The 14,708-nt window shown below is 42.1% G+C and overlaps 1 protein-coding gene across 4 annotated transcripts in view; it reads right to left on the bottom strand.

Moving 5' to 3' along the window:
• The window catches only part of LOC140491970 (rho GTPase-activating protein 7), a 186,437-nt gene that overhangs the window by 8,984 nt on the left and 162,745 nt on the right, over positions 1-14,708 (bottom strand). For all 4 annotated transcript variants that reach the window (XM_072590511.1, XM_072590514.1, XM_072590513.1 and 1 more), the window contains 4 exons: positions 10,645-10,858; positions 9,784-9,898; positions 5,769-5,984; positions 925-1,142 (listed from right to left, as the gene is read on the bottom strand). In XM_072590511.1, the coding sequence (XP_072446612.1) occupies positions 925-1,142; positions 5,769-5,984; positions 9,784-9,898; positions 10,645-10,858 (763 nt within the window). The remainder of the gene's footprint in view (positions 1-924; positions 1,143-5,768; positions 5,985-9,783; positions 9,899-10,644; positions 10,859-14,708) is intronic.

Genomic DNA, 14,708 nt, shown 5'->3' on the forward strand with positions numbered 1-14,708 from the left:
AGATACAGAATAGAAACAGGCCCTTTGGCCCAACTCATCTATGTCTGTTTGCTGAACTGAACTAGTGATTCTCCTGCCTTTGGCCCATATCAAATTAGAGTACTGTTTAAAACTTTCACAGTATATCAAAAATTCATCGGCACTCAAAACATTATGCACAATTTTATGAATTAATTTGTATGCTAATTTATACATCAATATATTTTGAGTAGGATCAGGACAACAGCACAAATATTTATATTTAAGTCAATTTTAAAAATGAACATTCCTGTCTTAACATCAAGGTTCTGGAACTCCCATCCTGACAACAGATTGTACCTACAACAGATGGATCACAGTGGTTCAAGACAGTATCTCAGCATCACCCTGTCAAAGGCAATTACTGATGGATACAATTACTGGCCTAGCCAGCAACACCTACATTCCATAAAAGAATTTTTTAAAAAATCATGCTAAAGGGATCTTATTAAATGGAAATTTTTGTTGAGGTACATCACATCATGTGACTGTACAGTGTAAAATTAGGAGCATTTTTCCTGTAACCACGTCACCTGAAAATTGTTTATGAGTCTACAATTTAGCATTTTACAGATTTCACATCCTACGCAGGGAATCCAAGTTTGCCATGACCAGTATTTCTGTCTGTGCACCACAGATATTCTTATGTAGACTTGGTTATCACTTCTGAACCCAAATGGTCGCAGGATGTGGCGGCCTGTGAAAAGACCACGGGCCCATTCCATTGTAATGCTGCAGTAAATTCTGCAGACGTTTTTGTGAACTGTTAAGCAGAAATTACAAATCAGGTTTCTCATGGCAACAGCACCTTTAGCTCTGAAGTCTGAGCAAATAATTTATAACCTAAAATGTAATTTTTAATATAGGATCATATATACATTCTGAAATTAAATCATTGGAGCTCACCTCAATACAGTGTAATCTCTCGCTGGATGAGAGAATTCACTACGGATGGTGTAATGATATATCTCAGTCTCATCATCCAGATTCTCAATGACCTTTGACTGAACAAGGTCTTTCTCCCAAAGATGATGCTCCCTAAGCAAATGCTTCAAAATCTCCTCTGGTGTCTTGTCCACCTCAGTAGATACTTTCCATACCCTCAATGGATGGTTGTCATCAATCTGAAAATATGGATCAATACAGACTTCAGGTACAGAATAATGTGCCGTCAATGCCAAATGTCACCATTAAATCTCTAATGCTGACTTAAGGCTCAACTCTGAATTATACGAGGCATCAGAATCACCCTTCCCACCAGCTAAACATCAAAAGGGAGAACACAGCAAGGGATAAGTCGGTCATCCCAAAGCAGTTTAACCACAGCCTGATTGGTCAGTGGCCACTCACCAACTATTTGGAATAGACTCCAGTGGCACTGGATCAGGATTTGGGTACAGGGCCTAGAAGGGACAGGAGGGGATTGGGATTCAAGAGATCATGGAGTGGGGCCAGCTGTTGGCAGATGGGAATGGCAACCTTAAGTGAGCTAAAGCCTCGCAAAACCCTCTGGGTGACCCGAGGACCAATTCAGGAGGGACACTGCCCTGCCTGGCATTAGTCCCTGCAGAGAAAAAAAAAAATTGGTCAGAGTAGCTATATGGCACTTTGTCTTCTGACAATTAACCACTTAAGGCCGTCACATTTGAACCTCATGGATGCAGATTTCCCCACACCAATGGTGTAATGGGGTGTCAGGTAGAGTCTGGATTAAATGAATGCCTCACTTCAAACAAATTGGCAGGGAAGCATTAAATCTAGCCCTTCCTTTCCGGAATCCCAAATACTGCAGGATTCATTAGTCTCAATCCAGTGGCATATATTTACAACATCCCTGGATTAAAAGGGGAAAAAAAAACACAGACTTTCTAATTGCAACAGGAATTAATTTTTGTGTATCAATTAGAAAAGCCAATGTGGCAAGTGGGGAGAAAGTAGGAACAAGATTGGATGATCAGCGTCAATCAATCATACTGAAGGGCCGATTGGCCTATTCCTGTTCTTTCTTTCTAGGTTTGTATAATTATCACCTAAAATGTACATTTTTAATATAGGATCACATATACATTCTGAAATTAAATCATTGGAGCTCACCTCAATACAGTGTAATCTCTCACTGGATGAGAGAATTCACTACAGATGGTGTAATGATATATCTCAGTCTCATCATCCAGATTCTCAATGACCTTTGACTGATCGGATTGTATAATTTGTATTTTCACATTAAGAAATGGGTGCTGCTGGCAAGGACAACAATTGCTGCCCATTTCAGACTGCCTTTGGACCGAGTGGCTGCTAGACTATTTCAGAGAGGGCAGTTAAGGGTGAAATATATTCTTGTGGGTCTGAAGTTACTTGTAGACCAGACCTGACATTCCCCCCAAAAAGAAAATGAGAGTCAGAATGGGCTTTGTTTACTTTTATACAGCAGCTCATGGTCACCATTACTAAGACTAGCCATAGATTTCAGATTCATTCATTGATTTTAAGTACCACCAGTTGCCATGATGTGATTTAATCCCATGACCCCAGAACATTCATGTGCATCTCTGAATTGCTAGTCTAGTGTCCTTACCACTATGCCATCCTCACTCAGAAGAAAACATGGAGCTCAGCTCAGCACATCATCCCAACCGAATCAGATCTGATCTGCGATTGATTCCATTCAAGCCTGACACTAAGTCTATTGGTGTCAAAGTGAAAATGACATTCTTGAACAAATTCATAGTATAAAATTGGATAGTCTGTATAGTTTGTCATCTTGTGCCAGAAGACCACAAGAATGGTCTGCTGTGGGATTTAAATTTTTAAAAAAACTGATTAAGTACCACTTGAAACAGGAGTTAGATTAAGCCAACATTAGACAGACAATCAGAACGCTGTTTTAAACTCCAGACCTGGCATTATTCAAGGTTGGCTTGAGGAGGATAGAATTTCACTTATTGTATTTTTTATATATAATCTAAAGCAAAACAATGTCATTAGCATGAATAATGTTTTCCCAAAAAAGTATAATGTACTTAGGATCTTTTTGGGTAATATGAAGTTTAAAGTATTAAATATTTCAGTGAAAGTTAATATCAGAATTAGTCTGTGCATTCTAACCCAGACCCTCATTCATTCGGATAGTGGATCATATTACCACCTGGCAGCTGTGATCGAATTCCAACATTGCAAAAATTGATATTTTTATTTAAAAATTTCAACAAAATGAGGCCTGATGCTATGTTAAATGACTTGTGAAATAATCAATCCAAACACTCAAGTGTACATATAAAAAGAGAATTTTTTGCAACATGTGGAATTAATCAGGCCATCATGTGTTATTGCAAAGAGGTACCAGATGACAAGTGCCTTCACATGTGAGACTACCCAGGAAATGTCACAATTATTCACATGTACCTTTCAATCATTCTACAAATGGAATGGTTTGTTGTGTGACTTGCTATCTGCTACTCAACATTTATTCCATTGTCTCTTTGATGGCTTTTACCAACTATGGCTGCATTCCTCCCTACCTTAATAACCTCCTGCAAACATAACATTCCCCTCCAAAAATACTTTCTAATCCTTTGACTCCTTTGGCCCAGTATATTTATCAGTCTCATTGCATTTGGTAGTCACACCTTTAGCTCCATTTTCTGGCATTCCCTCAAAACAAAACTACTTCCTGTATTTTTATTCTCATCCTGCAAAATCCGTCACAAAAATAAAACCCCACAACTATTCACATTATGTATGAGCGATCTGGATGAAGGAACGGAGGACATTGTTGTTAAGTTTGCAAATGACACAAAGATAGGTGGAGGGACAGATAGTGTTGAGGAAGGAGGGTGGGGGGGGAGGGGAAGAGAAGGGATGGCTGCACAAGGATTTGGACAGGCTCAGCGAGTGGGCAAAGTAGTGGCAGATGGCATGCAATATGGAAAAGTCGGAGGCTATACACTTCATGCTTCAGATTTCCAAAGCTTTTCTCCAGTTAGAAACTAGACGATGCCTCTATTCTTCGTACCAAAGAGACTTGGGTGTTCTAGTTTAGGAATCTTGAAGGTTAACTTGCACGTTCAGTTGGCAATTAGGAAGATAAATGCAACGTTAGTATTCACAGAGTCATAGAGATGTACAGCATGGAAGCAGATCCTTTGGTCAGCATGGCTGAGTTGGACCAGATGTCCTAGATTAATTTAGTCCCATTTACCAGCACTTGGCCCATATCCCTGTAAATCCTTCCTATTTATATACTAATCCAGATGCCTTTTAAAAGTTGTAACTGTACTAGCCTCCACCACCTGCTGTAGCCGTTCACTCCATACACGCACCACCTTCTGCGTGAAGTTATTGCCCCTTAAGTTCCTTTTAGTTCTTTCCCCTCTCACCCCAAACCTATGACCTCTAGCTTTGGACTCACCCACCCCAGGAAAAAGACATTATTTATCCTATCTATGCCCCACACGATTTTATAAATCTCTATAAAAGGTCACCCTTCAGCCTCCGACACTCCAGGGAAAACAGCCCCAGCCCATTCAGCCTCTCCCTGTAGCTCAAACACTTCCAACTCTGGCAGCATCCTTCTAAGTCTTTTTTGACCCCTTTCAAATTTCACAACATCCTTACTGTAGCAGGAAAGCCAGAATTGAATGCATTATTCCAAAAATAGCCTAACCAATGTCCTGTACAGTTACAACAGAACCTCCCACTCCTATAATCAATGCACTGCAACTCACTTTGACCCAAAAAAAAAAAAGGAGCACTAGAATACAAGAGCAGAGTTGTTGCCATGGCTTTATAAAGCTCTGGTCAGGCTGCATTTGGAATATTGAGGTGGTTTCGGGCCCAACATCTAAATGGAGAACGTGCTGGCATTGGTGGGGATCCAGAAGAGGTTTACAGGAATGATCCCGGGATAAGGGGCTTGTCAGATAAGGAGTGGTTGAGAAGTCTGGTCTGTACTTGATGGAGTTTAGGAGGATCTGATTGAAATCTGCAAAATACTGAGTGGCCTGGATAGAGTAGAGTTGCAGAACATGTTTCCCCAGTAGGAGAGGCTAGGTCCCAAGAGCGCACAGTCTCAGAGGGAAGGGATGATCCCTTACGATAGAGATGAAGAAGTTGTTCTTCAGTAGGAGGCTAGTGAATCTGTGGAACTCATTGCCACAGAGGGCTCAGGAGGCCAAGTCATCGAATGTATTGAAATCAAAGATAGATAGGTTTGTGATGGATAAATGGATCAAGGAATATGAGAAGGCAGGAAAATGGGGCTAAGAAACATACCAGCCATGATCAAATGGCAGAGCAGACCCGATTCGCTGAATGACCTAATTCTGTTCCTATATTTTAATGATCTTTGACTAAATATTTTGGTCATCTTGCTCTAACATCTCCTCTTCTGACCTTGCCTCTATTTTCTGATTACTACTCTGAATTGCATTTATAATAACATAATAAATCCCTCCAGTCTGCTTCACCATTCAATAAGTTCTGGGATTAAAGCTGCACACCATCAACACATCCATGGATGCTTTTAGTATCCAAATTTCTATCAAATCTTAAAAAATACTCAATAAGCATCCACAATTCCAAAAGGTTCATAATCTCAATGGCTGACTCCTTATTGTGAGTATAATGACCCCAGACTCTTCTGCCAGGGGATGTATATCATCAGAATCCTCTTCTATACAGTACCTTAAGAATTTTATATATTCCAATAAAAAACACTTTTTGAACAGACTCACATTCTTATTATTACTCACCTTTTTGTACATGATTTCCACATGTTCTACACTGGAGCAGCTGATCCAACCTTTAAATTTCTCTTTCCCCTCCTTCAGCATGTTCTGTAAAGAACCCTGCAATGTAGCCTTGATATTAAGATACCAGTCAGAGTTGTTTGGACTATCGTCACACTCAGTCTGGAAATCCTGGTTGATGGGCAAGCTTTGGCACTGCTCTACCCATTGCTCAGGAACCTGAGAAAGGAAATAAAAATTGCAGTTACCTCAAAATACATCATAAAAGCTAAATTATGGAGATCCAGGACAGGAAAGGGTTGCAAATAAATAGAAATGGATATAAGTAGAAAGTTGCGAAGTACATACAGTTAAGTTTAAAAAAGCAAGTAAATTGGGAATGCATCAAGGATGGAGGAAAGGGAGTTAAAAATTCCATAACTAGTTCACTGGGATATTACCAGGAACAGAGAGAGAGAGAGAGAGAGAGAGAGAGAGAGGGAGAGAGAGAGAGAGAGAGAGGGAGAGAGAGTTGAAAGGAAAGGCTGGATAAGGTGGGACTTTTTTCCTCACTGGAGTGTAGGAGGTTGAGAGGTAACCTTATATAGGAGGTTTATAAAATCAGGATGAGTATAAATAAGGTGAATGGCAGGCGACTTTCCCCTAGGGTGGGGTTTTCAAGATTAGGGGACGTATTTTTAAAAAAGGGAGGGGAGAAAGATTTTTAAAATAGATTTGAGAGACAATTCTTAACTCGAATTGGTTTATGTGTGGAATGAACTTCCAGGGGAATTGGTGAATTCAACATTTAAAAGATATTTGGATAATTGCATGAATAAGAAATATGTGGAGGGATATGGGCCAAGAGCAGTGGGACTAGTTTAGTTTGGGATTATGGATTGGATAGACCAAAAGGTCTGTTTCCATGCTATGGGACTCTATGACACTTCCTCCCTTTTAGGGATCCAAAAAGAAAGTGCTGCATGTACATTAAATCTTTCAGTCTGAAAACTAATCATGCTTTAACTGATCATTATGTGCACAGCCATAAAAGCAGAATATCAGCTGGGATGGGGGTTGGAATTATTTACTATGCTCCAGGGATCAGATGATTTATGTTTTTTTAAAATCATCCAAGGGGAAAAGATTCTTTGCAGTTTGAGGGAGTTTTTTTTTGCAATGAGATCTTGCTGTATATTGACTGATACCTTTGTGTAAAAGATGCAACAGTACAGCACAGAAACGGGCCCTTCAGCCCACATTGCTGTGCCAAATTAAACTCATTCCTTCTGCCTGCCCTTCGTCCATATCCCTCCATTCTTTATATATTCATGTGCTTATGTAAAAGTCCTATAAACACCTTTAGTGTATCTGCCTTGATCACCCCAGCAGTGCATTCCAGACTGCTACTACTGCATTAAAAAAACTTGCCCCTCCCATTTCCTTTGAGCTCCACCCCCCACCTCACTTTAAAGAATTCCCCCTTGTTTTAGAATTTGATTTTCCTTCAATTTCCTTGTTGTGAAGTGTACAGAAGTAGTCTTGTCAGATGTACAGTTTGGAAACAGACCCTTCGGTCCAACCCGTCCATGCTGACCACATATACCAACCTAATCTAGTCCCAACTGCCAGCACACGGCACATATCCAAACCCTTCCTATTCATATACCCATCCAAATGCCTCTTAAATGTTGCAATTGTACCAGCCTCCACCACTTCCTCTGGCAGCTCATTCCATACATGTACTACTCGGAAAAAGTTGCCCCCGAGGTCTCTTTTATATCTTTCCTCTCTCACCCTAAACCTACACCCTCTAGTTTTGGACTCCCCAACCCCAGGGAAAAGACTTTGCCTATTTACCCTACCCATGCCCCTCATAATTTTGTAAACCTCTATTACGTCACCCCCTCAGCCTCCGATGCTCCAGAGAAAACAGCCCCAGCCTGTTCAGCCTCTCCCTACAGCTCAAATCCTCCAACCCTGGCAACATCTTTGTAAATCTTTTCTGAACCCTTTCAAGTTTCACAACATCTTTCCGATAGGAAGGAGACCAGAATTGCATGCAATATTCCAACAGTGGCCTAACCAATGTCCTGTACAGCCGCAACATGACCTCCCAACTCCTGTACTCAGTACTCTGACCAATAAAAGAAAGCATTTCAAACGCCTTCTTCATTATCCTATTTACCTGCGACTCCACTTTCAAGGAGCTATGAACCTGCACTCCAACGTCTCTTTGTTCAGCAACACTCCCTAGGACCTTACCATTTAAGTGTATACGTCCTGCTAAGATTTGCTTTCCCAAAATGCAGCACCTCACATTTATCTGAATTAAGCTCCATCTGCCACTTCTCAGCCCATTGGCCCATCTGGTCAAGATCCTGTTGTAATCGGAGGTAACCCTCTTCACTGTCCACTACACCTCCAATTTTGGTGTCATCTGCAAACTTACTAACTGTACCTAATTATGCTCACATCCAAATCATTTATGTAAACGACAAAAAAGGTAGAGGACCCAGCGCCGATCCTTGTGGCACTCCAGTGGTCACAGGTATCCAGTCTGAAAAACAACCCTCCACCACCACGCTCTGTCTTCTATCTTTGAGCCAGTTCTGTATCCAAATGGCTAGTTCTCCCTGTATTCAGTGAGATCTAACGTTGCTAATCAGTCTTCCACGGGGAACTTGTCAAATACCTTACTGAAGTCCATATAGATCACATCTACTGCTCTGCCCTCATCAATCTTCATTACTTTTTCAAAAAACTCAATCAAGTTTGCGAGACATGATTTCTCCTGCAAAAAAAAGTTGACTATCCTTAATTGTCCTTTCCTTTCCAAATACATGTACATCCTGTGCCTTAGAATTTCCTCCAACAACTTGCCCACCACCGACGTCAGACTCACTGGTCTATAGTTCCCTGGCTTGTCCTTTCCACCCTTCTTAAACAGTGGCACCACGTTAGCCAACCTCCAGTCTTCCGGCACCTCACCTGTGACTATCGATGATACAAATATCCCAGCAAGAAGCCCAGCAATCACTTCTCTAGCTTCCCATTGATTTCTAGGGTACACCTGATCAGGTCCTCGGGGTTTTATCCACCTTACCCATTTCAAGACTTCTAGCACTTCCCCCTCTGTAATTTGGACATTTTGCAAGGTGTCATTGTCTATTTCCCTACAGTCTATATCTTCCAGATCCTTTTCCACAGTAAATACTGATGCAAAATACTCATTAAGTCTCTCCCCCATTTTCTGTGGCTCCACACAAAGACGGCCTTGCTGATCTTTGAGGGGCCCTATTTTCTCCCTAGTTACCCTTTTGTCCTTAATATATTTGTAAAAACCCTTTGGATTCTCCTTAATTCTATTTGCCAAAGCTATCGCATGTCCCCTTTTTGCCGTCCTGATTTTCCTCTTAAGTATTCTCCTACTTCCATTATACTCTAAGGATTCACTCGATCTATCCTGTCTATACCTTACATATGCTTCCTTCTTTTTCTAAACTAAATCCTCAATTTCTTTAGTCATCCAGCATTCCCTATACCTACCAGCCTTTCCTTTCACCTTAACAGGAATACACTTTCTCTGGATTCTCGTTACCTCATTTCTGAAGGCTTCCCATTTTCCAGCCATCCCTTTACCTGCGAACATCTGCCCCCAATCAGCTTTCAAAAGTTCTTGCCTAATACCATCAAAATTGGCCTTCCTCCAGTTTAGAACTTCAAATTTTAGATCTGGTCTATCCTTTTCCATCACTATTTTAAAACTAAAAGAATTATGGTCGCTGGCCCCAAAGTGCTCTCCCACTGACACCTCAGTCACTTGCCCTGCCTTATCTCCCAAGAGTAGGTCAAGTTTTGCACCTTCTCTAATAGGTACATCCATATACTGAAGCAGAAAACTTTCTTCATGTACACACTTAAAATTCTAAACATTCCATTCACAACAGGCTTTAGTAGAAACAGAAATTGAAAATTAATTTTTGTTAATCAGCACTCATTAGCCAAAGAGGAACAGTTTGCAGGAGGTGGTTATTACCAGGAAGAGATTTGTACACTCAGCAATCATGTGGGACAATCCCTGGGCAGCAGCAAGGTTTTCACTCAGATCCCTCTGATCAGGCTTCCCGAGACTGTACTTCCTCTGGCTCACCCTAGGCAGAAGAGGGAAAAAAAAACCAGACTTTAAGTTGCTATCTAGTTAGCCAGTGTTGTTTAGAGCACAAACTGTGGAACATCTATTCCAGGGATATCAACTGTCAACATTCCTCCACTCCAGCACAGAATCATGGTTATCAGGAGAAGATAAGCAGCCAGCTAACAGCCTGGCTTTGAAGATTTAAAGCTAAGCTCGAGAAATAAAAGAACAGCTTTATCTGTAATTATAAATTCAAAGCTGCCCCTCTTGACTGGAGATAAAACGAACATTCTCTCAAGAGGGAGAGCATTCAGTTTGCATTACAGAATGGAACTCAATCAGGCCTGTGTCAGCACATGAGCACAGTTCATTGTACAATCCAGTTAGTTGCTGTAATCTTGAGCCAATTAAATCATAGAATAATCCTGACTCTATGCACTGACGTAATGGGAGATGACCTGGTATGGTGTCTGTATGTATTTTACAGTGCACCCATTCACATCCCCACTGATATTACAGTATTTCACAAAGCCTCCTAAAAGGAAGTGAGTCTGAAGCTCCTACCACTGCTGCCCCTTCAGCAGTAATTAACTTGATTGTGGCCAAAGAGAGGGATAAAAATCAACCTCATGCACATTAATCAATTGTCTACCCGTAACCCATTGTATGCCTTTTAAAGGGTGTACAGACATGGAGATTCCTCTTACTTTCACATCTCCAAGGGAGTTAAAAGTCCTACTTTATAAAAGATCACAAACCTACCGTGAGGTAGTGCTTTCCCTTCTCAGGGTGTTGAGGTGGAAGAGGGATGGAGCCAGGCAGACTGCAAGGTTTGTAGGTGTCATTTGGTTCTCATTGACACAAGCCACGACATCACAGAGAAAGAAGAGAAGGGTCTGCAGAGCTTCGCGATTTTCGTCTGGAAGCAGCAGAATGGCTGACTGCACAGCTGGAAGCTGTTGGTCTATTGGCAGAACTGTAGACACAGAGATAAAAGTCAAAAGGAGGATCACCAAACGGGGACATGCAGCAACTATTCCTTGCACTCCGGGAGGGGCGGGGGTGGGTGGAAGAGAGAGAAAGTCAACTTCACGAAACATAACTGACCTAAAAAAACAGGATTCACATCCTATGTCAGAAAAAGATCATCCAGCACATCAGACTTGTGCTAGCTCCCTGTCTGAGGAATGCAGTGACATACTTAGTTCCAATTTCCCAGTTTTCAGCTACTTTTCTGACAAAAACTCTTAACGATATAGGTTTCCTCTGCCACTTCTAGTAAGGTCCTATAAATTGCATTAAAATAATTAGTCTTTACAAAAATAACACTAACCTTCTTAAACCATAAAATATCCAACTGCAATGTGCACATTCATCTTTTTATAGTATTGTTAATAAGAAAGCACAATTAGCTTAAGAAACCGGCCCATTCTAAAACCAATCAGGCTACATTAATACTTTCATATCTGCCCAAGATTCCCAACTTGCAGAATCCGAAAGATTCCCTTCCGGCATAAAAGGATCATTAAGTACAAGGCATCAAGGGAAATGGAGAAAAGAGCAGCTAAACTGAACTGTTCAGATGTGGCCTTAGAGACAGAATTGGCTCAAAGGACTTAATGGCTCACTGCTGCTTCTTTGGTAAATTAAATCCTTAACACTGCCCATGTGTTTGATCACCCAAGATCTTACAGAATTTGGAATGGAGGATCTGCATCACCCCATCTGCTCTCTCATAAAACAGCCATTTGGCACACATTTAAAAACAGTTAAGTGTCCTTTTGGTACAAAAGCCAGGGAGAAAACTGGATGCACTTATCCATTTGAACAGAAGGATAAAGATTACCTCATTGGCTTTAAATTCTGAAATGAAAGGAGATCTGGCAATTCAAATCCCTTCAATAGCGAGAAGAAACGAAACAGTGGTTTGAATCAAACTGCTTTTGGCTAAGTGCAAGTTACATTGAGTTCTTTTGGAGGGATTTTTGCTGCAAGACTTATGTTTTGTATCTTACCAAATGTGTCTCATCAACTACTTATCCAGCCATCATGCCACCCTTCACATCCAATTCTAGGCACTCCTTACCACACGCTGTTCCAATAATAACTTGGTCTTTTGGCAGATATCTACAGAGTATCATCATTTATTGTGCCCACGCCATCTTTGAAAAGCAGCTGTCACCACGTGTCTGTGTGCACAGCCTGGCATTGCCCCTCACTGATGGCATACAGACAGCATCCACAAAGCCATGCCACACAGCTGGCATGGCTGACAGCCCCTCACACAAAACTCTATTCTCTCACCCTGGTTACCGTTTAACCACCAAGAGATTCCTGGTGAATGGTTTTTGCTCAAAACGTTGATTTTCCTGCTCTTCGGAAGTTGCCTGACCTGCTGTGCTTTTCCAGCACCACACTCAACTCTGATCTGTAGCATCTGCCGTCCTCACTTTCGCACATTACCTACGATCAGGTACATCCTGCATTAATACCCTCTGAATCCCTGCTCCTCTTACCCCAGAGCTCAGCATCACCCACAGAGTCATTGACAAGTAGCAGAACCTCACATACAGGCAGATCTTCAGACAAGTCCAACCATGAGGTTTTATTGGCAGCTAGTAAAAGGGATCCCCAAAAGGAACAAATGCAGGCTGAGGTTTGCCCCCACAATGTGAAATAAATGCTGCTATTGTATCCATGGTGGTGTTCTGCATCTGGCTAGCTTCAGTTGGTCATGTCCTGCCTGCCTTGTAGGGCCCAATGCAGCCACCTCTGGTCATCCACAAGCGCAGCTCCCTCCATCTCAACGTCCTCAAACTTCTCCCCGGTCAACTGCTCCCATTATCCTGGTTCGTCAGCATCTATTCACCTCATCTCACTGCCCTATTTTTCCCCCTCATTCATTCAAGTGAGGAGGGCATCGCTGGCTAGGGTGCATTTGTTGCCCATTCCTAATTGCCCAGAGGGCAGTAAAGAGTCAACCACATTGCTGAGAGTCTGGAGTGACATGTAGGCCAGACCAGGTAAAGATGGCAGTTTCCTTCCCGAAAGGACATTAGTGAACCAGATGGGCTTTTCCAACAAGCAATGGGGTCATGGTAAATAGATTCTTAATCCCAGATATTTTACAGAATTCAAATTTCACCATCTGCTGTGGTGGGATTCGAACCCATGACCCCAGAACATTACCTCGGTCTCTGGGTTAACAGTCCAGGGATAATTCTACTTGGCCATTGCCTGGTTCAATTATGCAGAGCATAGCATGCGAGGTTAACCCAGTGAGGGTGCTCCCAGCTTGCTCTGAGCTGCAGAGCCAGCCTTTCAGCAACCCTGTTACCTGATCCATCATGGTAGGCCCTGGTAGGATTGTACACCAATATGGTGAAGGTGCTTTGTCACCTGAGTGATCAGCAAAAAACACCAGAAACTAAGTGCTTGTTGTGCTCTCGCAGCCCCACTGCCCCAAACTTCCCATCCTTGGCCCACCTCAAATCATTCCATTTCCTAATGCCTTCATTAGAGTCCACCGTCACACTTCCATGACAAATAATGCAGCAATATTCTCCTTAGCCCTCAACACCTTTAGAAGTTTCACAAACGATGGGGCATTTTTGTCCAGCATTCACCTACTTTTAATTTACTGCTGCTAACTTCAGCAATGCTAAGGTTACAATGTCAGTTTAGTCAGCACCAATGAGATAGTGCAAACTGCCTTTGACAAACATTTGATATATTAGCATTTTCACTCCATATGCCCTGCATGGGATCAATGAAGTGTTTGCAAATGATATGTAATGGAGTTTGCAAGCTTTTCCTTCACGTCTTTGCCCCTTCAATATCCTCACCTCCAACAGACTTGGATTCTAGGCTAGGAGCTAAATTACTACAGATGCTAAAATCTGCACTAAAAACAACAAATGCTGGAGATCACAGCGGGTAATACAGCATCTACAGAGAGAGAGAGCACACTAACATTTCCAGTCTAGATAACATCAGCTCTGTTGAAGAGTCATGTGTAGAGAGAATAACATTTATGCTATGTTTTGTTTTGGCGGGGGGGGGGGGGGGGGGGGGTGGGGGGGTGTGGAAAAAGGGGAGAAGAGGAGAGGGGTCAGGTTGTGCAGGTAATGGGTATGGGATACTGATGGAGAAAGAGGTCGGTAGTTCAGATTAGTGATTGAAAATGTGAGAATGGTGTCTCTCCTGCCAGACCGGAAAAGGACAGTAAGTGGAATTGAGGGGTTGTGGCGATGATGGGTTGGGGGAGGACATGATAACAAGCTAGAAGAAAAAGAAAAAAATGGGAGCTAGTTCACAATTTTAAAACAAGTGTTGAACTCAATATTGTTCCTCTAATTTGCATTGTGATTCACTGAACTCTGCAGCATGGTAGGCTTCTAGGAATTAGGCTGTTGCCCATCAAAAGTGACGCTGACTCTGCCCACAGTTGTTCAAGCCATTTGGCTTCCGGAGAGCAGCAAGTGATTTCAGGGAGCTCTATAAGCACTCTGTCTGGTCACAAGGCTCTCCTCCTGCAATTTCCCAGAATCTCCATGCTCCCTTTTACCTAGCATTATCCCGACTGCCCATTTCCACCCATTCCCCAAAGTAGAGAGCTTCCTAGTACCCCCTGAACTCCAACATCATATCTTAAGGATGCTCACCCTAGTTCTTTATGCTCCTTTTGTGGAGGTCACTACCAATAATTAACCCTCCAGGAGACCCTTTGATGTTATTCTGCATGTCCCATTATATACAGAAATCCACCCCATCCTGTTACCATTTTGTTTTCAACCCCCTCCCAATGCCTCTGCTACCCACCCACC

The sequence above is a fragment of the Chiloscyllium punctatum genome, chromosome 20 (genome assembly GCF_047496795.1).
Source record: "Chiloscyllium punctatum isolate Juve2018m chromosome 20, sChiPun1.3, whole genome shotgun sequence".
Classification (NCBI taxonomy): Eukaryota; Metazoa; Chordata; class Chondrichthyes; order Orectolobiformes; family Hemiscylliidae; genus Chiloscyllium; species Chiloscyllium punctatum.